Raw genomic sequence first — 24810 nt, 5'->3', positions numbered from 1 at the left:
ATGCAATACTTGGGGGGGGGGGGGATCATATTTCGGAAATTAATAATCTGTCCTTGAAAATGCTGAAAATAAATCTCAATATGTCCTTTACTGGGATGACTTTGGCGTCGTGGTAGCCCTACCCTCTCCCCAAAGAAATAGTGTTTTCGAGTTTGGATAGACTTTTTTGTTTAGTGTATGTGATAATAAATAATCTGTGCCTGGTCATCTGGGAAATGAATAAACTATTACATATAAATAAATAATCCGACTCGAAAAAAATCTCTCCCCGCCCCTTTCACTTCGAAATTGATGATTCGGATTCGAGTGCCTGCAAATACTAGCATATATTTAGCCCTTATATGTTCTATCATCAATTTGAAAAACGTGCACGTCCTTTTTGGTTATTATAAAGTATTCATCGATTTTTGCATCAGTAGAAATTGAAATATGTGCACCATCTGCATTGCATCACCGGATCAATAATTTATGAAGTGAAATTACAGGGATCTTCCATATGTTGTATATTACAGGTAAGAAACGCTTAAGAAACACAGGTAAGATTTCACCAGTAATCTCTCAAAGAAAAGTGGCTGTTTTTCATTTTTATCACAAAAATGTACAAACTTTGTTTTATTTCTATACCTCTGCAAATACATTGTATTTGTACAATGAGTTATATTTAAAGGACCACACCCAAAATATTTGTTATCTTAATATGAGAAACAACTACTTCTTGTCTAATCAAAATAGGAATATTTGTTTTCAAGGGAAGAAGTATTTACCGTTTTATAAATGATAACGTTGTTTAAGGTGATTCGAACCTGACGAATTCAAATCTACCGCGCAACTCGAACTGCTGAAGATAGGCTGATGTCGTGACACTAATAATGACGACTCGTTTGTTATAGAACTAATTTATAGGGTCGTAAACAACAATTTGATAGTCAAATAAAAGTAATTTTCATTAAAATATTCATGTTATTTATTAAAATTGGCTTTTTGAAAGTTCTTCCGACATTAGATTTACGACATACCCACGCCGTTTTCCGTCGCCATGTTGATAAAAAGACGGTCACTTACATTTTCAGAGAAAAAACATTGTATATTCGGTTGTACTTATATGCAAGAAGTATATGAATATATTCTGTTTGGTATCTTAAAGCAACTATCCAGACGATTTCATTTCTGGGTACAAGATCACGATGTTCATCATGATTTTCACGTAAGTACATTTACATGTATGTATAGAAAAAGACAGTACAGCAGAATCTTTTTAGTGGTAATGTTATATGATGTGTCCCTTTTTAGTATACGAAATTTGTAGATATCATTATGAAAGGTTATCTTGAATAATGCAGAAATAACTATATGAACAGTGTACACTATACATCTGTGTTATCTTTTCGACAATAAACAAAACAAAACCCATTTTGATTGAGACGTCACAATGACATCAGTGAGTTCTGATTGTGATACTAGTTGCCATATTTTGTACAGTGTACTTGTGTTTTTCAAACAATATTTAATTTATTTACACAGCTGAGATTTCCTACACTGTATCACAAAAATGCATATTTGTCAATGACTTATAAAATGGGTCCCATGTTTATAATATTTAGAGAATTTACGTTCCATATTCCTACATATTTTGAATTTTAGGAAAGATTGGTCACAGGGATTTTTTTTTTTTTTTTTTTTTTTTTGTAAGGAGATGGGCGAACATAGCGTGCAGAAAGCCTAGAGCTTCAGATATACATAAATCATGTTCAGTTTGTGAATTTTGACAATTATTATTGTCTCATTATTGAAATTCATGAAATTATGATGAACAAAACTTTTCTGAGGACAATTTTCTCGGCAAAATTTATTCTTTTATTAAAAAAAAAATTAATGTGGTATTTCTGGGGTTCGAATCCTAGCAATAAAAACCCTGAGTTTCATTTTCTTTTGAGACTAGCACGCTAACCACTAGACTACACAAGTCCTGATGAAGAGTGGCATTTAAATCATGTTTGTGATATGAACCTTGACTTAATGGACTTCAAGTATTTCTCGAAAAGATACGAATGTTATGTCATAAAAGTATATTTTTAAGGTATAGTGGGTCATTGCTCCATATTTTTGATAACCAAAAAATGTATATTTTTATGCAAACTTTGAGGATTAACTTTCAAAAAGGTGGAGCGAAGGCCCACTCATATTGAAAAATAGTGTTATAGTATGAGAAAATGACTCTTTTTGCTCGCTTTGGTGTGTGTCTAATATTTCACAGGCAAATAATTTCACTCTTTAGGGGATTTTTGCAAATTGTAGTGATTTTACATAAAGTATATTTTAATGTTAGACGAAATATCAAGGAAAATTTTTATATAATTGAAATTTAATTTTTCATCTTCATGTTTGTCACACTATAGGCTTATCGCTCGTCATGTTCACCCATCTCCTTTAGACGAATATTGTACATCATATGTTTGTTATTTTAAAAAAGTCAGAGGAAATTCAGATGATAAATGTGCACTTTTTTTTCACCTTAACTGTGTATATATGCCAGGATTATTTTCTTATTTAGGTATACATATCACACCTTAAAAAAATTATAAAAATATATATATCATGATATTAGATGATCTGTTTTATTCACCAACAATCAATTTGAAAGTTCAAGTTTTGAAAAAAAAACATAGGAAATTCAGAATGCAAGTTTCAAAATTCTTCAAATTTTACATTAATTGTCCTTCAAAATTTTGATTTCAAGTTTGTTTTGAATATAATTCACTAATTGAATGGAAAATTTATTACCTCTGATTGATTTTGTAGCCTCCACTGCAGATATATGTGCTTCAGGGTAATTTTTTAAAAAAGGTCGGAGAAAATTCGGATTAACATATCTTTTTATCTGACTCATGAACATACCAATTATTCCCCTTTGTTACTTAGCTATACATCTCTTTTTTAAAATGGAGTTAAAAAAAATAAATATCCAATTACTTTTAGTGCGATTTTATAACCGTTTTTGTTGTCAAGGTTAAGAAAAAATGAGCAATTTTTAAGAAGACAGAGGAAATTCAGACTGCCATAGAGTGCTGTTTGAATGTTATATCTATGTATAAAGAATGACAAAATGAAGTTAATCTGCAACCCTATTATATATTTCCAAGTAAATAAATTCTGATAATAATTTGTGAGTTTTTTGTTATTTTCTTTAATGGCAATGGGATTTTTTCACAGCTTTTACATTTTTAAACAAGGGCATATTCAAAGGTTGTTGCCATGGAAACGAACACATTAGCATATATCAAATTTGATGATTCCTAAACCACAAACTTGTCTTCTATCTGAGGGTACCTATCTTTTAATTTTCCAATTACTTTCACGACAGGTTCGAATCACCTTAACGAGGTTCGCTCCTGAGCTTTTGAGCAGATTTTTATTTCAACCTATATTTAAAAAAAATCTGCGTAATGTTTTAATTCTTACAATAAATTTGGATTCTACAATGCCAAATAAACTATATTCAGTTAAAACTCCATGATTAAATCCCCTACTAAAAGCATTAAGTGAGGAACTATATTTTGTGGCGGAAGGTTTTTTAGAAGAAAATGATCATTTTTTCTCTTTCGAAGTATTTAAAGTATGTTAAGTTTGGATTCCTATTTTTACATGCAGTCTGCACACAGAATTATTTTGAGCAGTGAACTGATTTATACTGGTCCTAAATTATATATTTAATAAACTGTCATGAATTCAATCATCATATTTGATAAATAAATCAAATATATTGTGAAAATCAAGAGAAAAAATAGCCCTAATTTAAGCTCAAAATTAGCACTATTTTAGTAATATCTAAAAATTAACATCACTGACCCCCACTTTTAACTTTCTTTTCTGAATATACAAGATACTTTTAGTCATTCTTCTTAAATTCAGTAAAATGTCATTACTTTTAAATGAGTTTTTTGCTTGTTAAATTTGTAATGCTAGCAAAATGAAATTTTTTGAGTGCAAAAAGGTCAAATAATTGAACGTGCAGAGTAATTTAAAAAATTTTTTCGTTGTCAAAAATTTTAATGGGTCTATTCAAGATGAAATAAAACTGTGTTTGTTCCCATAACTTATTTGAATAAAAATATCGGAGGAAAAACTTTAAAAATTGATTTATGTGTAAGACGTTTTTACAGTGCAAAAAGGTCAAACTCAATGCTCTGTAGCGCCAAAAGAAGCGCATTGACCCCAGTTTTTTGTTTTGATTTTTAATTAAGCTATGTGTATAAATTCTAAAAATATACTTGATAAAAAATTCTCATTACTTTTGATGTCAGGATCCAACCTCCTTAAGCAGTTTTATTTTATTAATCAGTTGTGATTAAGGATGTAAAATGCCGAGATAACTGTCTGGGATAAAATGCTGAGTGGAGTGGAGTGGACTAGAGTGGAGTGGAGTGAAGTCTGTAAGCAGTATATAGGAGGTTCTAAATCAGATCGATTTTCCTTACATAAAATCTTTCCCTTAAACTGTCGTTTTGGATTTGTGTAAAAAGAATGAAACAAGAGAAAAAAAAGGAAGAAAGTACGAAAGCCGGATAGCCTCATTTTTGACAAGATAAAAAATAATTAACTCGTTAAAACGAGATAGTTATCTCATTATAACGAGTTGGTATCTCGTTATAACGAGTTAACTATCTCGTTATAATGAGTTAGTATCTCGTCATAACGAGTTAGCTATCTCGCTATAACGAGTTAGTATCTCGTTATAACGAGATAATTATCTCGTTATAACGAGATAATTATCTCGTTATAACGAGTAAGTATCTCGTTATAACGAGATAATTACGAGATAGCTAACTCGTTATAACGAGTTAGTATCTCGTTATCTATATAGAGGAAATGAAAAACAGTAATATTTATATTTAAACATTTATTGTTTGGCGTTGTTGGTCGTGGCATAATATACATGTATAAGCAGCAAAGGGTCGCCAAGCAGGGCAGACCCAAAATTCAAGCAACAACATAATACAAAGCAAATCAATTATTTGGCTGTTCCAGGTTTACCGCAAACAGTCATTTACCTTTAAGCTTATTAATGTTTTTTAATTATAAAAAAGTTTTGAATAAATTCAAATATAGCAACAACAAGCATAAAATAAGCAGCACAATCAAGCAGCATTTGTTTGTTCCGGGTTGACCGCGAACAATGAAATAAATTGTTAATGTATTTACATTATAAAATATCAAGCCAATGTTCACAGTTCAATGTCTTCAAAATATCATACACAGTCAGATGCACAAGGTTGAAACATCAGTTGAATGGATGGGCGCAAATGCCACATGACCTAAAACTTAAAAGTTTAAGGTCACCCCACACATGGGGAGCCCCATTCAACTGACCCACGACCAACATGTAATGGTAACCACCCCTCTTAACAGTGGGTGTCAGGAAATACTGACCCACACCCACTGTTAAAATATTCAAGACCCCCCTGTATGTTGTTTAAGAATACAGAATTGCCTAACGGATTTAGGTGCACCTTATCACTAGCCAAAAAACACTCTATGTTCCTAATGAGATCTGGGTGCTTGATATAAGCCCCTCCTAGATGAAGTACCTGACAAGCAGCTGCCCTATTCAATCGTACACGCGCCCGTTCCATGGCAGAATTGTCTAACGAGTGTCTGTATGTAAGGCGTGGCAAAATTTGGGACCAAACAAGTCTTGTATTGGGGAGGAGCTGCGATAATTTTTCTATATCTTCTTTCATTATTGTAATAAGCTTAAACAAAGGTAAATCTGGTTCCCCCAAATCGTTCCCCCCACAGTGAATGAGCAAGAAGTCGGGATAATCTTCATATTTGGCTAATAACAGTACTTTTTTCTTTAAATTAATTAACTTTAAACCTGAGTAGCCTTGCCACCAGATATCCATCCCTAACCTTTCCAATCCTAAGTGAACCCCTCCTGTCCTAAGCAAGGCGGCTTGAAAGGCATGCTTAACTATAGATGACCCAACACACCAAACAGTAGAATGACCTGTAAAGCATAAATTTTACAAACATAATTTCTTAATAGGGCAGCGAATATAAGACTTGTAAACTTGTGACTTCCATCTACCTGCCTCCCTAATATAATCTGGATCACACCCTTGTTTGTAAGCAGTAGTTGCAGCCCCGATTCTAAAAGAATGGGCTTTATAGCTACAGCTCTGAAACCCAAGAAGATTTATTGCTTTATGTAAAACTGCTGTAAATTGATATCTGGTTAGAGGACAATGGTCAAGATGGCAGAATAATGGCCCATTGACTGCAGGTCTTATAGACAGAAACTCTAGCATGTACCTAACTGGGCACTGGAGAGTACCAGTTTTTTCAATGCAAATGGTAACCCCTTTCCCATACTGGTCATTTTTGGAATGTCTTATGGTCAAATACATTTTAGAATTGTCACAATCAAAGTTAATGTCTGACCTATGAATGATAGTATCAAAACTATTTCCCTTTGACAGTGTTAATTCCCCAACTCTCAAAAACCCAAAAAATGCTAACATGTATGCCGCTTGAAAGAGACGAGACTCATACAAATTTGTACAGACTGATGGTAATATGTGAATTATTTTACACAGTACAGAAGGGGTAATTGGAAGTCTTGGATCTTTCTTAACTGATAATCTCTTCATGCCTTCTAACATCTTACAAACCAAAAAATTCTTTGTGATATCAACTAGACCTCTGGACTTGCACTCAAAACTTATTGCTGATAGATACAATCTAGCAGTTGATGAAGTAAACTTTTTCAGAGATAAATGTGCTATAAATTGAACAACATGCTCTGGGGGTGGAGGCCAAATATTTGAAAAGCTAAATTCATCCCTAAATTTTTGAAATGCAGTTATTCCAGTATCGTATGCTAGCTTTGTATTCTTTGATAAGGAGGCATCCAATAGTTTTTCTACTTGCAACTGCAAATCAAATGAAGAAAATTGGTTGGAATGGGTTCTGGACTTTCCTTTGCTTCTGGGGCCAATTCCCTGAACCGCCACCACTGCTTGCGAGAAATAGAATCAGCAATACTATTATTACTACTAATAATGTGTTTGGCTTTAAAAATACAATTACATTCCATAAGCATTAATACCAATTGCCTAACTAGCTTCATTACTCTCTTGGACTTGGAAGTTTGTTTGTTTACTATTCTGACTAAAGCAAGATTGTCAATGTGAAACAAAACCTTTTTGCACTTAAGGTCATGACCCCATAAACTAATTGCTAATACTAGGGGAACTAGCTCTAGAAATGTCATATCCCTAAGAATATCAGTCCTTTGCCATGCTAATGGCCACTGAAAAAACACCCATTTACCCTGAAAATATGCACCACATCCAAGCTCTGCACTTCCTGCACTATCTGTATATAATTTTAGTACATCTGAACTTATCCACTCTTTATCTGGAAAATAGGAAATCCCATTGAACTCCTCTAAAAACTTAGACCGCATATATAAATCCTCCTTCAACTCAACTGATAACCTTACATGATGATGAGCTTCTGAGGCACCACTCATAGCATCGTAAAACCTACGATAGAATGCCCTACTGGACCTTATTGCTTTTCCAAAGAAATTTAACATTCCTACTAATGATTCTAGTTCTTTCAATAAAACTGATTTTCTTGCCAAAAAGTCATGTATAATTTGTTTCAGAATATCAACTTTTGCCTGAGGGATCCTAATCAACATATTAATGGTATCAATCTCTAATCCTAGAAATGTAAGTACAGAAACAGGGCCAATGGTCTTATCCTCTGCTAATGGAATACCGAGCTCAGTACACATATTTATAAACTCTGACATTAGTTTTTGACAATTGTTTGTTCCTAACCTTCCAGCAAAAATAAAATCATCAAGATAGTGATCCAATGAATCTAACCCTGACCGAACTTTCGTTAACCAATGCAGAAATGTGGCAAAAGTTTCCCAAATTTTGCAACTTATTGAGCACCCCATAGGTAAACACTTATCTATGTAAAATAAGGAATCAATTGAAAAGCCCAACAAATCAAAATCACTTGGGTTTACAGGAATAAGTCTAAAAGCACTTTTGATGTCTACTTTACCAAGCAAGGCCCCTTTCCCAAGATTAGCTATCATTTCAACCACATTGTCAAATGATGAGTAATGGACAGAACATAAATCTGGGTCTATGAAGTGATTTATGCTTTTGAACTTTGGATATGAAAGGTGCATGATCATACGCCACCCCCATCTGACTTTGGTACTATTCCTACAGGTGAAATATGGAGATTAGCTAATGGAATATTAAGAAAAGGACCCATAATCCTACCCATCTCTACCTCTTTCCTAACTTTATCCAACAATTCCTCATGATGATCAGAGGCTGATGTTAAATTTTTTGACATACAACGAATCCTTGGACCATTGTAATGTAATCTAAATCCCTCATAAAATCCCTGTTTTAATTCAAGTGCTGCAATTTTATTTGGGTATGTTTCAAGACTTTCAATTAACCTGTCTACATTAATTGGTGTTTTTCCCAATTCCCATAGGTCTGGCGGAATATGAGTAATGAGGAATATGGGCAAGTTATGCCTTGGAAGCTTTGATCTGGGGATTTGTGCCTGTGGTCCACGGGGGCGAAAACGAATAGGAGCAACTGATGATAAGGAAGGAATTTTGGTATTTACCTGACCATAGTTATTCCCATAATTGCCTGATTGAATTTGAGCTTGAGGGTAAGATGATGCCCGAGGGCACTGTGAAACTGGATGGTTACTTCGACATTTGATGCACACATGGCTATAGGAACATATTGGGCGCACACAAATCCCTTTATAATTGTAATCAAAACATGTGTATGTTGACAGAGAGGGGACTGTGCTTGGGGTTTGAAATGCATTTGTTGGGCACATGTAAATAAGCCACAATTCATTGTCTACATTTCCCCATGGAATTGCTGGATTAAGGCTACGACAAAGACGAAATTGCTCGTCATATTTTTTGAAACCAAGACCCCCAACCCTTGATGCTCCCAACCTAACATCATGCATGTATTTGAATAACCCTTGAACTGAATCAAGGTGAACTGCGGAGTAGATGCTGCTATATATAATAAAGGCATCCGTCCATTTTTCAATGTTATCAATTTTGACAGATGGTTTATTAGTTTCCCTTGTGACGAGTTCCCCCTTTTCATTAATGTAGATAGATTTTTCTGAGGGTACAGCATTAGTATTGTGAAGCAGCAAAGCAAGATCTACATAAGCTGAACTTATTATTTTTGATTTAATATTTTGTGACACATTAACTGCCAGCTGATGTGTAATACTTTGAAGCATTTGAGGTGTACCTTGTGATTCACCCATGGCATTCTGAATAACCGACTCTGAGGTACAGGGGGGTGATGCCGCAGAAGATTGCACACCTGCAACTGTCATTGTAGGGCTTTGAAAACCAACAGTCTCGCTATTTTTGTTGAGTTGTTCAAGGACAACTGAAACCATCTCAGACTCCTTTTCAACCTCTGCTGGGGTGACTTTGGGTTGTTTAGGTCTTGGCTTGGTTGCTTGCCTTCGCAATGTCGTATCCTTGGTCCTCTTGGATTTGACCCGTGGCATTGTGATATCACAAACAAAATAACAATAGCAAAAATTACATTTTAAATTTACACTAAAATTTTCTACAAAATATATAAAAGATTTAAAGTGTACAAGCCGCGTTTATTCGAATTTTCTTAACGATTTCAATCCCACGAAAATCACCCTTTAAATACAGCTAAACTAAGCCATCGATGTAAACAAACATCACCAATGTTTCTAAAATTATCCTTTCAAACAAGTTTTTAGAAAAATAAAGCAGGATTGAGATTATTTTTTGGAAATTTTCAAGAGCTTAAAATTATGCTACCTTTCAGTTCGAAGCGCATGTAAAAAAGGATGCGTATACCGAACCCGATTTTGTACGCCGAACTCGAGCAAAAAATTTCCCCATAAGATAAAGGCATCTATATTATATTCATATAGATGCTGTTATAACGAGCTAGTTATCTCGTTATAACGAGATAGTTTTCTCTTTATTTTGAGATTAAATAGCAATATAGGAATAAAAATTGCTGTAGTTTTTAATGCCATTGACTTTTTAGCTAGTAATTATCAGTCAAATTTAACTTGAACAATTGATAAATGGTTGAAAATTTGATTTGCTCTGGGGTTTATTTATGATTAAATCTTGAACTATCTCGCTGTCAATAATCATATTTTGATAAGTATAGCGCTAGCCCGAGGTCGATATTCTCCATGTATCTGAGGTCAATATCTGTCATCCTGGGTCATTATAAATGCATATTGACCTTCATTGAGTCCATATTTATTATATTATATAATTTCCCAAATTTATAAGTACAATGTATATCTTCCTAATGTTTACAGAGATAATGATATGCTGTTGTTGTAAACCATAAATAAGTTTAATGAAAATGATTCAGAATTTATTGAATTTTACTTCCAAAACTAACAACCAGAGTTTCCTTTCATTGAGCGACAGTCCTCAAAATGTATAACAAAAATCATAATATAAATTAACAATAACAATAATTGTAAATCTATCACAACATGAATAACAAACAAATTAAGACTAGATATCACATATCTTGCAACACCTGGGCCCAGTCAGAGCTTGAAAGGTAGTCATACATTTTTATCAGGTCAGCATCAGATATTGGAGGGTGGTGGCCTGCCCCTGTCTCTTCAATTCCATCGTCATCCCTATTTTTGTTTAAAAATAAATAAAATCTTCAATCCTCTAAATACATGTATACCTCATAAACAAATACCAAAAGAAGTATGCTCAATGACTAGATAATTCGTGACATTAATATAAGCTGATAGTATTTCTGAAAATCGGGAGTCCTACATGTACCTTTAAAAAACTTGTTTGACTCTCGGAATAGTTGTCCCTTGATAATGTCAACGTCTGGTCGAATAGACTGCAAAAATCTCTGTATACCCTGACTATATGATAAGAGAGTGTTTTTATTGTACATTTCCCCTTTGTTATTCCGAAGTTCAACATTAAATCTCCCCAACAGACAATCAAGTTGTTCACACGTTAGGAGTTCAAATTCTGCACTGATTTGAATAGTAATTAAGTATTCCCGAAAAGTGTTAACAGATATCCTTGTTAATCGTTTTGTATTCTCAACCTCAAAGGTCTTCACTAAATCTTTTAATTCTTCCTCACTTCAACTCGCAAACTTGCGAGCTTTCGTATCTTTCGTCGCCATATTTGACCGAAGCGAAAGTGAAAACGAGACAGCTTGAGCGAGTCAATATTCGCTTTCAGCGGTCATTATCAAAAAATAATGACTTCGTATTGACCAATCAGATTACCGGATTTCACAAAGTTATATAATATAACGAGATAACTAACTCGTTATAACGATATAACTAACTCGTTATAACGAGATAACTAACTCGTTATAACGAGATAATTATCTCGTTATAACGAGATAACTAACTCGTTATAATGAGATAACTAACTCGTTATTACGAGATAACTTACTCGTTATAACGATCGAGATACTAACTCGTTATAACGAGATACTAACTTGTTATAAAGAGATAACTATAACTCGTTATATCGAGATACTAACTCGTTATAACGAGATATTATATCTCGTTATAACGAGATAACTAACTCGTTATGACGAGATACTAACTTGTTATAACGAGATATTAACTCGTTATAACGATATACTAACTCGTTATTACGAGATAATTATCTCATTATAACGAGTTAAATATTTTCTTGTCTTGTCAAAAATGAGCCTATCCGGCTTTCGTAAGAAAGAAAGAGATGCCGCCAAAACAAAAAAACAAAAAACTAATGACATTTATATGTCACAAAGAGGATCGCTTAAAATTGTTTTATTTTTGTAGCATATACTAAGTGATACATTAACAACATCTTAACTAGGTTCAGCTTTATCACCTGCACTCCTATCTCAAACACAAACCAGGTAGGAATTGTTGACACATGACAGTTATAATTTATCAAACCGATTTTAAACAAACAAACAACCGCACTAAGGAACTGTTCATAACAGTTGAATTAATAATGTACATATACTGTTAAAAAATAAAGAAAGAAAGAAAGAAAGTAACTCGTAACAGGAATGATACGCTTACTAATAATAAACAGTTTTGTAATACAAATGTTTTTTAGAGAATATGATTCATCTGAGTAAAATTCATTATTGTTTTAACTCTATTGCTAACTAGACAGCCATTCTACAAAAGTTACAGACAAAAGACCCGGTTTTGCAAAATGATAACATTTTCGCCTTTTAAAAGCTTTTCTTTTGTTGGTTTCTGATCCATATATTTCAGCTACAAAAGGTCTATCAAAAGCTTGGGTTCTCGATTTTCTGATTCTGGTATATTTTAAAATTGACGCTATTTAAAAATTCTGTATCTGAATGATGCATATCGCAAAAAAGGGAAATTAGGCGACTGCAAGCATATTTATCACAATCTACAGTTGCAAGAGATTTTAATCCATATACCATATATAAGTACCATATAATCACCCATAAAACAGATACCAACGGGATGTTACAACAAATGATCTCCAAAAATATGGCAGACCATGCGTGACATCAGATGCATAGGATCGCTTCATTGGTTTGCGCAATCTTCATCAGACCAACAGAATATGGCCCCCAATAATGCAGCATCGAGAAGCCGTATTTCATTCTCATAAAAACAATGCTCGTTTGACAAGAGCATTTATTGTTCTGCCTTTGCTAATCAAACCCACATTAGGCATGCATCGGACAAAATGGATAGTCATATCTGCAAAAGACAACCGCATCCCAAGACTCTGCAACAGTTGACCCATGGTCTACATTGAGTGGGATAGCATTCCCATATAGTTTTTACACACTCATTTGCGTCCACTGAGATGAAGCTTAGACTATCATTGGTGTCTGTGGGGGGCATACAAGATATTGATCTTTAATAACCTTTAACTGTCTATCACTGTAAAAGTCTTGAGTAATTATTACATTAAGATTGTATGCGCGTCATTATCTGTTATTTGTATTTGGATAAAACATTCAGTATCATAAATACTGTAAGTAGTTGAGGTGTAACCCTCAACTACATGCAGTATTTACATAATATATTCAACCAATCAAATATCTTTTCTTTGTGAATGCACACTGTACTTTAAACAATGATTCAGCATTCACTTAAATATTTATCTTTGTTTCTAGGATAGAGGGCTTGCTTTACTCCCTAGTTATAATAAATTTCACCAATATTTGAACAAAACTTATTTACTCAATAGGACTTAAAACCGCAATAATATATGTGATAAGTAGTACTAAATGATATAAGCAAGGATTGTTACTGCTTATTCTTGAGATAATGCCTTCTTTGTACATTTGCTGATCGATGTTTCACATGCAGTCCATTAATCACAGTTTATTAAAACACAAAGATGTAGACTTTCTGACATAATATATTAATTGGGGTATGGCAACTTTAAAAGAATGTCAATCCCCATAACAAGGTGCCGAAATGTATCAAGTTACTCATTGTTTTAAGGATATTAAAGCAAGATGCAATCAACTTGTGATTCTGATATTACAACATGATTTGTGCAATGGAAAAATATTTCAATGGTTTTTGTTAATATACTCTTAAAAAAAAAAGAAACGCATGATAGGAATAATACGCTGAATAATATCAAATACTTTTTGCTATACATATTTTTAAGGGAATATGATTTTTTCAAATAAAATTCAAATTTTTTAAAATCTGTTGCCAACTTGACAGCCATTCTACGAAAGTCACAGACAAAAAGACCTAATTTTGCAAAATGCTAAAATTTTGTCTTTTTAACAATTTTCTGTTGTTGATTTATGATCCATATCATTCGGATACAAAAGGTCTATCAAATGCACGGCTTCTCGATTTTTTGACGTTATTTTAAAATGCTGAATCTGAATGACACATATGGCAAAAAGTACCGGTAAATTGGGCGACCGAAATCTGGTGTACCACAGTCTACTGTTGCAACAGGTTTTAATGTGGCTCAAAGCACCATATCTCACCTATAAAACAGATACCAACAGTATGTTACTGCAAATGATCGCCAAAGGTATGGCAGACCATGCTTGACATCAGCATCACAGGATCGCTTCATTGGTTTGCATAATCTTCATCAACTTTCCACAATGACGTCGTCTACAGCATTAGCTATCCCTGAACTGCACAGAATATCAAAAGAGACCATTTGCAATTGACTACTTCTTCCTGGATTTAGAGCTGGAGGAGTTATTCATAACATTGTTCTGACCCGACAACAGTCAAATATCGACTTCAAAAGTGTCAGGTCAATAGAATATGACCACAGCAACAGCACTGAACAGCCTGGTTTAGCTTCGAGTCCAAAATTCTACAGCAAATCTTGATGGAAGAGCATCATCTTCGTAACAATCATTATTTGTAGAAAACTGCGTTCGGGAGGTTTATAGAGTTTGTGTTGGTAGTGAAATGATGTGGACAACGGTATTGTTTACCAGCAGGACTGATCTGGTTCATATTCGAAGGACTTTGACGAGACGACGATACTCTAAAGATGTCCTACGGGAAAGTGTCTTTCTAATAATGCAGCATTCTGAAGCCTATTTCATTCTGACAATACACAGCTTCATACAACTCGTTTAACAAGCGCATCCGTGCAAGGCCACAGCATCTTGTTCTGCCTTGACCATCTAAACCGCCAAGTTTGTACCCCAGTGATCATGCATTGCATAAAATGGATAAGCATATCTCTAAAAGAAACCCGCATCCCCAGACTCTTCAACAGTTGACTCAAGCTCTACATTTAGATTTGGTTAGTATTCCTCTAGAGCGTCCACTGGGATGAAGTTCTAGGCTATCATTGGTGTCTGTGGTGGACATACAAGATAATGATCTAAAATGACCTTGAACTGTCTTTGATTGAAAACGTCTTAAACAATTATGACATTCTGATTATAGACCTATTGTTTACCGCATTTCTCTGTTATCAATATATCATTTTACTTAGTATCCATAATGTTTTAATGACTCACTAAAATTCTAATATGCGTTTCTTTTTTTGAAGGAGTATATTATTTCATTACAATTTATTTTATTTTGTCTTTAATATTGCTGACGCAGCGAATGTACAACATATAAGTACCTTATTAAGCTTATCTTTTATTAAAAAAAAAATAAATTTGTTTCCTTTTTCATAAAAAAGAAAACAAATCTGTTCGGCACAAATAATAATAGTAAAAACAAATCAGGTTACTTTCATATTTATTTTAATTTTCAAAAATAAGGATCGGTTGATTGTAAACCGAAAAAAATTCAGAGGAAAATGATGGCCTCAAAAAATACGTCTCAATATTATCTTAAGATCACAAAGATGTATTTCCAAAGTTTAATATATCCTCTCACTCTTAGTAATCAAATGCAAATATATCAAACTCTGGAAAAACGTTTTGATTTACACTTGTAAAAAGATCCCTCACTGCTCAAACTTCTTAAGTGCCGAATACAGGTCTGTATTTCCAGTCCTCCATCCGCAAGAGGTGACATCTCAATTTGAGTGAACAATTCTCGAAAAGACTTTTAACGAACAAACATAAAATCTGTCTAGATTTCTTGCCTGTTTAAATGGGAGTGCCTGCTGGTCAACCAGTCTCTGTTATCCAAATCAAAAAGCCAAAATACAAAATCTATTCGCATAATTAACATTTGAAAGTCATAAATGTTTTTTTTTTTTCACTTTTACTCATTCTGTTGTCAATATGGGTCCTGCAACTTAATTAACTAGCTTCTGATTGCTTGTAACATTTAAAATGATTTCAGGGAGATTCCAAGCGTATACCTGTTTCATACAGAAAAGAGAGAGTGCAAATTATCTGTTTGATATAAAAAATTCCGTAGATTGAGCTCATATCTTTTACAGAGTTTGATGTATCTTTATACAAACCGTTCACGGTAGCTCATTCGGTAGAGCGCTCGCTCCGTGATCGGGAGGTCGTGAGTTCGAATCTCGGCCGCGACTGACCTAAGTCGATAAAAAATGGGTAGCAACTGTTTCTTCGCCATGCGCTCGGCACTTTGAAGTGAAAGTTGCGGGTCGTTCACATGAGACCTTAAAAACCAAGGCCCCGTGTCATGGCAGGCGTTTGCACGATAAAGATCCCTCACTGCTCATTGGCCCTGAGTGCCTAGTAAAGGTCAAAATTTGAAGCACATCACCGGTACATGGTGACGTCTCAATATGAGTGAAAAATTCTCGAATGGGACGTCAAACAACATACAATCAATCATTATACAATTTTCTATATGGATGGATTATATGTTGTTTCTCGTCCCATTCGAGAATTTTTCACTCACTCACAAGTGATAGGCTTCAAATGTAGACCTTTACTTGGCACTTAGGGCCCTTGAGCAGTGAGGGATCTTTATCGTGCGTATCTGTCGTGACAAGGGACCTTGGTTTTAAAGATCTCATCCGAAAGACCCACAGTTTCACTCCAAAATGTCGAACGCATGGCGAAGGAACAGTTTCTACCTATTTTTTCAATTAAGTTTAGTAGCCGGGGTTTGAACCAACGACCTTTCGATCACAGAGCGAGCGCTCTACCGACTGCGCTTTCCTGACGGTCTGCTACTATTATTAATTAAATGCACTAATTTGCATGGAAAACAAAAATGTTTTTGGTTTTAATTTCTTCTGGTATTTGGTTCCCTAATTTGCTGTCGGTGTACGGTCATTCTGTGTCTTAAGGTGTCTCCTGTCTGAGTTTGATTACAGAAAGGTGACACCTATACAGACTGGATACAGACAGGATACACCTTAAGACACAGAATGACCGTACACCGACAGCAAATTAGGAGACCAAAATACCAGTGTCCCCCCGTCAGTTACCATATTAGAAACTATGCCAAGAATAAAAGTCCCAATTTTACCGTTTTTCCCTTCTACAAATTTCGAAGGGATGCTGCAGAAAGAGAACGTGAAACCAAAGAAAACCTTTTTATTAACAGATATAAACCTGTTTTAAATGCTACAGTGGGGGTTGCAAACATTCTGTTTGCCTTTGGTGGCTGCTCTTTTTTGTTTTGTATATATTAAAATATCATTTTTGGATAGTTTGGTGAAAAGTTTTATGTTGTATTTTATTTTGTCAAAGTCTTGTAAAGTTATGTAACAGGGGAGATCACTTTGTCATATTCAGGGATTTTATAAAAGCAACTTGTGATGTCAGTATTGTCTGGATCTCCCCTTGGATTGTTTTTGTTATCATTATATAGAATGATAATATTTGATGTATTGTCATCTAATAAATGACAATATTCACACAAGACATGTGTTATGTTATATTTGGATGGCTGATCTGTAGGATATGGAACTTTGTCAGATCACCAATATTACATAATACAACATTATTGTAAATAATGACATTTATGTAATTTGTGATATGTATGCCCATTTTCTTGCCTTGGTTATTAATGTAATGCTAGGTTTTTCAAGCCTTTGGTGTTTTTAGCTAGATCCTAAAGTTAAAGAGCAATTATCCAATCATATTGCAAGGCAGTATCACGTGATATTTAGATAGCATCGGTTCAACGAATTTTAGTGTAAACAAGGAGGAATTTTGTTGACTTACCCACCCTCCTTCCCCATCTTTCACCTGTATAACTGTTAGCAGCATTGCTAAAATTTATATGAATGTAAATATAGATAAGTAAAGTATGGATTACGTCCAAGGACTGCTGTTTTTGTCTTGTATTTATTATCATTGCTGTTCTTTTTTGTTTCTGCTCTTTTTTGTTTTGTATATATTAAAATATCATTTTTGGATAGTTTGGTGAAAAGTTTTATGTTGTATTTTATTTTGTCAAAGTCTTGTAAAGTTATGTAACAGGGGAGATCACTTTGTCATATTCAGGGATTTTATAAAAGCAACTTGTGATGTCAGTATTGTCTGGATCTCCCCTTGGATTGTTTTTGTTATCATTATATAGAATGATAATATTTGATGTATTGTCATCTAATAAATGACAATATTCACACAAGACATGTGTTATGTTATATTTGGATGGCTGATCTGTAGGATATGGAACTTTGTCAGATCACCAATATTACATAATTATATTTTGTATCATATATATACTTTTTCCCTGAATATATATCTGTACTATTTGTATGAAAAAAATTAATTTCCCGTATTAAATTACTTACGTTATATCATGACGTCGTAATTAACTTTGCTAATGCGTTAATGAATATTAGTGCTTTTTGAACTCACAGTAAGAATGTTGATTTTGTATTTATGTGTAACTAAGCAATATGTTGTCAAACTTCTGAAGATTGAAAATGAAACAGGTAGAGTTTATTTCGGTGTTGTGATTTTTTGAAGCAAGAAGACTGGGTAGAAAAGTCGGGAAAAGATGAATGAAAAATACCAAAGCTGAAGACTACATGGTACTCTTAATTCTTAGTCTTAGGTTTCTCACCCTTTCTTACACATTTTAAAATACTAGTTCTTTATGAAATACTGCTATACTACCATAATTTCAGTTATTATTTTTGAATAATTAGAAAAAATTATTAAAATAAATTTATATATATATTGACATGCAAATGAATTTATATATTTGTTGATATATGCATTCAGAAAACAATGACAGACAAAGAAAATCCAAAAACGGAGCAAGAAGAGGAGGAGCAAAATAAAGTGCCACAAGAGGATGATCTCAAAAAACCAATAATTAAAGACAAGGAATATTTTCATTCCAAGGTTTCTGTCCGATTTTAATACATTTCTACTTTTGATAAACTAAAGCAATACTAACTTATTTGTTACGGAGACAATTTTATTTCAATATGATAAGAATTGAATGACAAATTTCTATTTTTGTCTAGGCACATGAAAAAGCAAATTGTACGTTGATGATACTTACAGGAGCAACACTGGTAAAATTTCTATATTAAATTTTGCAGATAAAAAACGTTTAGCTTTTAACACCATAGGCGTGGTCTGATTTGAGAATAAACTTAAGGATATCCGCTCCTCAGTCAAACACAATTACTCTTAAAATTATTATTTAAATAAACAAGTCTCAAAATGAAACTTGAAATTGAATTTTTTTTACGATACAGTTTTTATTTCATGCATCTCAAAATGATTCAAGGTTCTTTGAAGTCTTTGAAATATTCTTGTAAAATGGTGGTATTTGTACCCCATAAATGTAGAAAATAAGTACATTTTTAGAGAAATCGCATTTCTTTCAATCTAGCTTAAAATACCAAGCTTTTTAGCATGATGTGTAAATAGAAGTGATCTGTACTGTCTTGCAATGATAGCACAAGCTTTTACTTTATGTATCATAAAACAACTGAAGTAAATAGAAGAACTAAAATACCATATAAGTATAAAAATATATGCAATTTTCTCCGAATGCCTGGATACCAATAGTGTGTTTTAATCTTAAAATTTATTTGTTAATCAATTTTTTAAATTAAAATGCATAGCTGGTGTTTTAATTCACGTTTTCTGAAAACGTATTTGAGATTTAATGATTTTCCTTATGTAATATGATTAAATTTAATGATGAACTTTGAAGAAATATCATGGGTAAATACACATAACTTTGTGAATTCAAAGACATATTTGTGAACATTTTCAATTACGTAACTGCTGATTTTCAGAACCTGAGTATCAGCGTACCTTAATGCTTGTTTCTTATATGTATTATTATTGATTATGTACCAAATGGTAACATCTCTTATTTGTCTTTTTCTAATCAACCGTTATTTGGATAGATAAATAAAATCAATTTTTGTCAAGGTTGCCGCAATATTGTTGGTGTCTTGGTGTGGAATTACGAAAACTAGCAACTCTTGTGATCTCCAGGAAGCCGTGAAATCACTACGTCTGAACTTCACTGTGTCATGTAAATATGAAAACTCAAAGGAGAACATCGAACGAATCTGGGCAATAGGGATATCAGCTTTTGTTCTTGATTTCATATTTCTCACGTTGAGCCTGATTTTTTGGTTCCTTCCACCTGCAAGACAAAGAACAGGATATTTAGCTTTTTATTTCATGGTAAATTTTAATTATTTATCATTATACCATTATCCTATGCAGATAAAGACTTATTTATCTATTTCATACTGTGGTATGAAATCTTCTTTATCACGGTTTAAAATATTGTTAATACAGTCCCATCTTTCATAGCTTGCCATACAGTCCCTAGTGTTGTCTGTTCTACTATTGCTCCAGAACAACAGTTTGGTTGATTCCAAAAGAACTAAAACAAATACGGTACCTTAACGATTTCTTAATATGTGGATGTGCTTTTTAAGCTTATATTTTATCTTTTTTTATGAGCCAATGATATATTCCTGTGTTTTTAACGTATTACACTCAAAGGCATTTCTCATTCATTAGTACAGTGTGACACTTCGTTTACTTTTTTTTATCCACAGGATTACGGAAAACTGAAGAGTGCAATGAATGACTCACTGCAAAATTATGCCTCGGATGTAATAACTACCGACAGTACTATTTCCGACTGTTGGAACAATATCTTCATCAAGGTTAAAATTATCAGTATTTAAAACATTACTATGACATCATCTTTTGTTCTTTTAATACTTTCTATTTCTGGAAAGGCCCAAGACAGTCCTTTAAGTTACTTGTAACCGTCCAATAAGTTAAAAAATCTGTCCATTATTAAAAATAATGGACAGTATTTAATAACTTATTGGACAGCTACAGATACATTATTGGATTAAGAAAACACAACAAAGACACATATAAATATTTAAAGTAATGAATCCAACATGTTTCACAATGTAATAATGAAATATATATTCCAAGTCACAGAAACAAAACCTGAAACTACGTAATTGCATTTTACCGTTATTTCCCGATCATGACAAGGAGCACACGGCGAATGTGACCGGTCGGCAGGGGATGCTCACTCCTCCATAGCATCTGATCCCACCTCTGATGTTTTGGAGGTCCGTGTTTGCTCTGCTCCTATTTTGTATTGTTTAATGGACTTTTGAGCTTGAATACTGTTCGTTATCTCCATTTATTTAATTCTAATAAATGATGAAATGTATATCCCAAATTACAATGAATGTCAAAACTTAAATTTGAAGGAAATATCTCCGAAATCTATTGGAATGTAGCTTGCACCAACAACACGCTTGGGGATACCACTTCTCCCTTCTTAATGCCTTCCTGGCAAGAACAATCGCTACTGCTTTCTTACTAGAACTCTGAATAAGTTTGCTCACTTTCTGCAGGAGCACAGCGTTTCTTGTAGAATTGAAGGGTGTTTGATCAATAGTCTTTGCCTGATTTGTTTCTGACTTCAGCGATGAAAAAGCTGATAATTTTGTTGATTTCTTTATCATCCAACATCGTTATGTCCTTAAGCATGAAAACATAAACGTTGGGTACTGTGTAACATTCTCTCTGTCAATTAAAGAACACAGTCTCTGTCCATTTATATTTCTCTGATTTCTGCGAAAATCCACTTCTAAATCATCTAAATATTTTTGATTTAATTACGGAAATCTTTCTACGTAATCTTTGTTTTTCTGCATCCTTGAATAGCCTTGGTCAAAAGTTGAGAAATATTGAAAAAACGACCACTTTGAGTTCAAAGTCATTATTTTGACAATCCTAAGCTCAAAATCCACAATATCCCCTGAAAATGACATCTATATTATTAGTAGATTGCTCATCATATCTGAATTTGATTTGCATCAGAAATATGCTTTCCCCTCGGAAAAAGACATGCTTTCAACATTGGCAATCACAAGAAAATGGTTTTTGAATATCTTGCTTTGTGGTTAAATATTCTTTATTCAGCTATTTAAAAATAACAACCGTCCACTACAATTACAATGAATGCAAGTTTCTTTTGATTGTCAACAACCTTTACCTGAGACAGTCCAATAATTAGACAATGCTTACTTAATACAATGAATGAAAAACAATTCTATGAGAGTACATTATGAACACAGTAGAGTAAATGTTTTAAGTAGGTTATAGGCCTCAAATTGTCCATTCTGTGACAAGAAAGAACTATTGTCGGGCCTAACGGCCCTCCAACAGTTTTTTTCTTCTCAGAGAATAGACAATTTGAGACCTATAAAGGTCTCAGAGAATAGACAATTTGAGACCTATAACCTTTACGTAGAAATATTTTTCATTTCAAAACATGTATGATTTTATCAGCATTCTGACAGTTCCAATAAAAAACACGAGACTGTGCCTGCCGAATTAATAATGGAAGGAATAATCCATGTCAATACATGTTCATCTTAACTCAATTTTTTTTTTTTTGGCAAAGTGTTCAGCATAGATTGGTTTTGATCTTTAAGTTTTTTATGTCATACATCCTTTAGAAGTATGTTACATGTATATCAATTTAAATGTATCTTCAAAACAGTTAATGCTGATAGTGAAATGTTATATAGGCGAAACAAAGCTGCTTTTTCATGATAGGACTGATATTATACTATCAATATTTCTCGACTCACATTATATTTATGCGTATAATTTTTATTTCCTTTTTCATTTTATTTTTTCTGTAATGGTGTCTTTTGATAATTAGATTTTAGCAGTAATCATCATTCAATAATTTGTTCTTTAAATGATATTTATTTAATCTCAAGGAGTTGTAAATCCATTAAAGTTCATTGTCAATTACCGAATAGGAAATGTACTGTGTATTGATTGACTGAATTTGTTTTGCATAATTCAGTATGATTGTTGTGCTGTAAATCAAGTCGTTAGCACAACCAATGATTTTGACACGACCCCCTGGTGTACAACGTCCGGTTCCTGTCAACTGACGAATTCTCAAATTCCGAAATCTTGTTGTAAAGCATATACAGTGGATGACTACGATAGAGCGCCAGACATTTGTCATGCTACTGTCAATGCCGGAACGTATAGAGATGTAAATACTATAACAAAAATTACACCTTTCTATATAATTAGATAAAAACTCACACTTTGTACCTAGAGTACTGGACCAATCAATCTGATGCAGAGTGACAGTGTGATACGATAATAATTGATATGACCACGGAATTAAAAAAAAATCAAGATTTTAATTTGAGCAAAAATTGTCTTTTTTTCATATTTCAAAAGTGTCACACCATTCTGTAATGAATTTCAATTCAATATTTTTAATAGGCATGAAAGAAAACTTGCAACACGATTATGTGTAAAATAATTGTGTTATGGTATTTGTTTAACATTTCAGAACTGTTTCTCACGAGTAAAGATGTTGAGCGACTTGGCCATTACAGAATATCAGATTGATATGATAGATACCTGTTCATTTACCTTGGGGATTCTGAAAGTATAGAATACGTTTTGAGTTAACAGTGTCCTGAAAAAGAATGCATGTTTTTCAAAAAGCAGAATATCTCTTTTTATCAATTTTATTGGCTATATATTAATGATATATGATGTGCTATGTGGCACATTCAGTTCATGTTTGATTCGCTTTAACTTTTCAGATTGGTGCCGTCCTTCTGACTGTTGTGATGGTTTTGATGCTCTTCATTTGTATGAAAACTGCAAACTGTACGTCAGTGATAGGATGTGATCCTAACAAAGAAATATAGCTTTAAAAACTACATAATATCAAAAATCCACTGTGATTAATGTAAGGATGCGATCCTACCAGAGAAATTGTCGCTTTAAAACTACAACGTATCAACAAACTACAGCGATCAATGTTGGGATGCGATCCTAACGGAGAAAATATGCCTTTAAATCTATACAGTATCAAAATTATACTATGTTCTATATTTGAAATGTTATATACTTTTTTAAAAAATCTAGTTTTTAAACGTTTGAAAGAAAAACATTTGATTGAAAAACCAAAGATCAAAGATATATATATATATATATATATATATATATATATATATATATATATATATATATATATATATATATATATATATATATATATATATATATATATATATATATATATATATATATATATATATATACATGTATATATCTATATCTATATCTATATCTATATATATATATATATATATATATATATATATATTTTTATTTTTTTTTCAGCATTAAATTCTTTTACATTATTACATATATATTTTCTACCATCATTTATCCACATCAATACATGACCTCATTTTAGACTAGTAGACAAGAGGGCCATAGGCAAAAATGCTTACCTTAGTAACTTTGGTTCTGATGGGTTTTTTTGGGAGGGGATAGAAGATTCCTAAATGCCCCCCCACCCCCATTTATTCACGCAAAAAATTCAACTCCGTATTTTGATCTTTCTCTTGCTTAAAAGGCCATCAGAGGAGCAGGACCTTGAGCTGAAAAAAATCTAGTCAACCATTTTACCCCCATATTTTATAAATTATATAATTAATATGCCCTACATACCTTAACACGTTACAAAAATCAGATTTCTTGACTTAATTAAGATATATCAGAAATATTGCTCTGTCTATCAATCAATGATATATGAAGATCAAGCTCAAAAGTTCATAAATACAATAGAAAAGTAAGTAGAGCAAACATGGACCTCTCGAAACGTCAGAGAGGGATATGGTGCCATGGTGGAGTTAGCAACCCCTCTCCACCTGTCACACCCACCGTCTGCTCTTTGTCCTGATTGGGTAAACTAAGAAAGCCGTAGTTAATTCAGTACGAAAATAGTGACCTGACAATTTTTTCTATT

At 33.2% G+C, this 24810-nt stretch overlaps 1 protein-coding gene across 1 annotated transcript; it reads left to right on the top strand.

Annotated features, from left to right (window-relative positions):
* The first annotated feature begins 499 nt into the window (after positions 1-499).
* LOC133179294 (uncharacterized) lies at positions 500-23955 on the top strand. Its single transcript, XM_061314080.1, has 9 exons — positions 500-536; positions 18456-18520; positions 18714-18836; positions 18962-19012; positions 19887-20147; positions 20531-20641; positions 22828-23025; positions 23335-23433; positions 23594-23955. Exons 2-9 carry the CDS (start codon positions 18491-18493, stop codon positions 23699-23701), a joined length of 981 nt encoding a protein of 326 aa, XP_061170064.1. The 5' UTR covers positions 500-536; positions 18456-18490; the 3' UTR covers positions 23702-23955.
* The last annotated feature ends 855 nt before the right edge of the window (positions 23956-24810 follow it).

The sequence above is a fragment of the Saccostrea echinata genome, unplaced genomic scaffold (assembly GCF_033153115.1).
Source record: "Saccostrea echinata isolate AGI-Se365-2 ecotype Australia unplaced genomic scaffold, CSIRO_AGI_Sech_v1 ptg000004l, whole genome shotgun sequence".
Taxonomy (NCBI): Eukaryota; Metazoa; Mollusca; class Bivalvia; order Ostreida; family Ostreidae; genus Saccostrea; species Saccostrea echinata.
The sequence above is the reverse complement of the archived record's forward strand: the minus strand, read 5'-3'. Positions and strand labels throughout refer to the sequence as shown.

What these genes read in the sequence shown, in the direction of transcription:
- LOC133179294 (XM_061314080.1), top strand. Translation starts at nt 18,491, where the DNA reads ATGAAAAATACCAAAGCTGAAGACTACATG. An exon ending in AGGAATATTTTCATTCCAAG is followed by an intron (nt 18,837 to 18,961) that starts GTTTCTGTCCGA and finishes ATTTTTGTCTAG; the next exon opens with GCACATGAAAAAGCAAATTG. An exon ending in ATTTAGCTTTTTATTTCATG is followed by an intron (nt 20,148 to 20,530) that starts GTAAATTTTAAT and finishes TTTTATCCACAG; the next exon opens with GATTACGGAAAACTGAAGAG.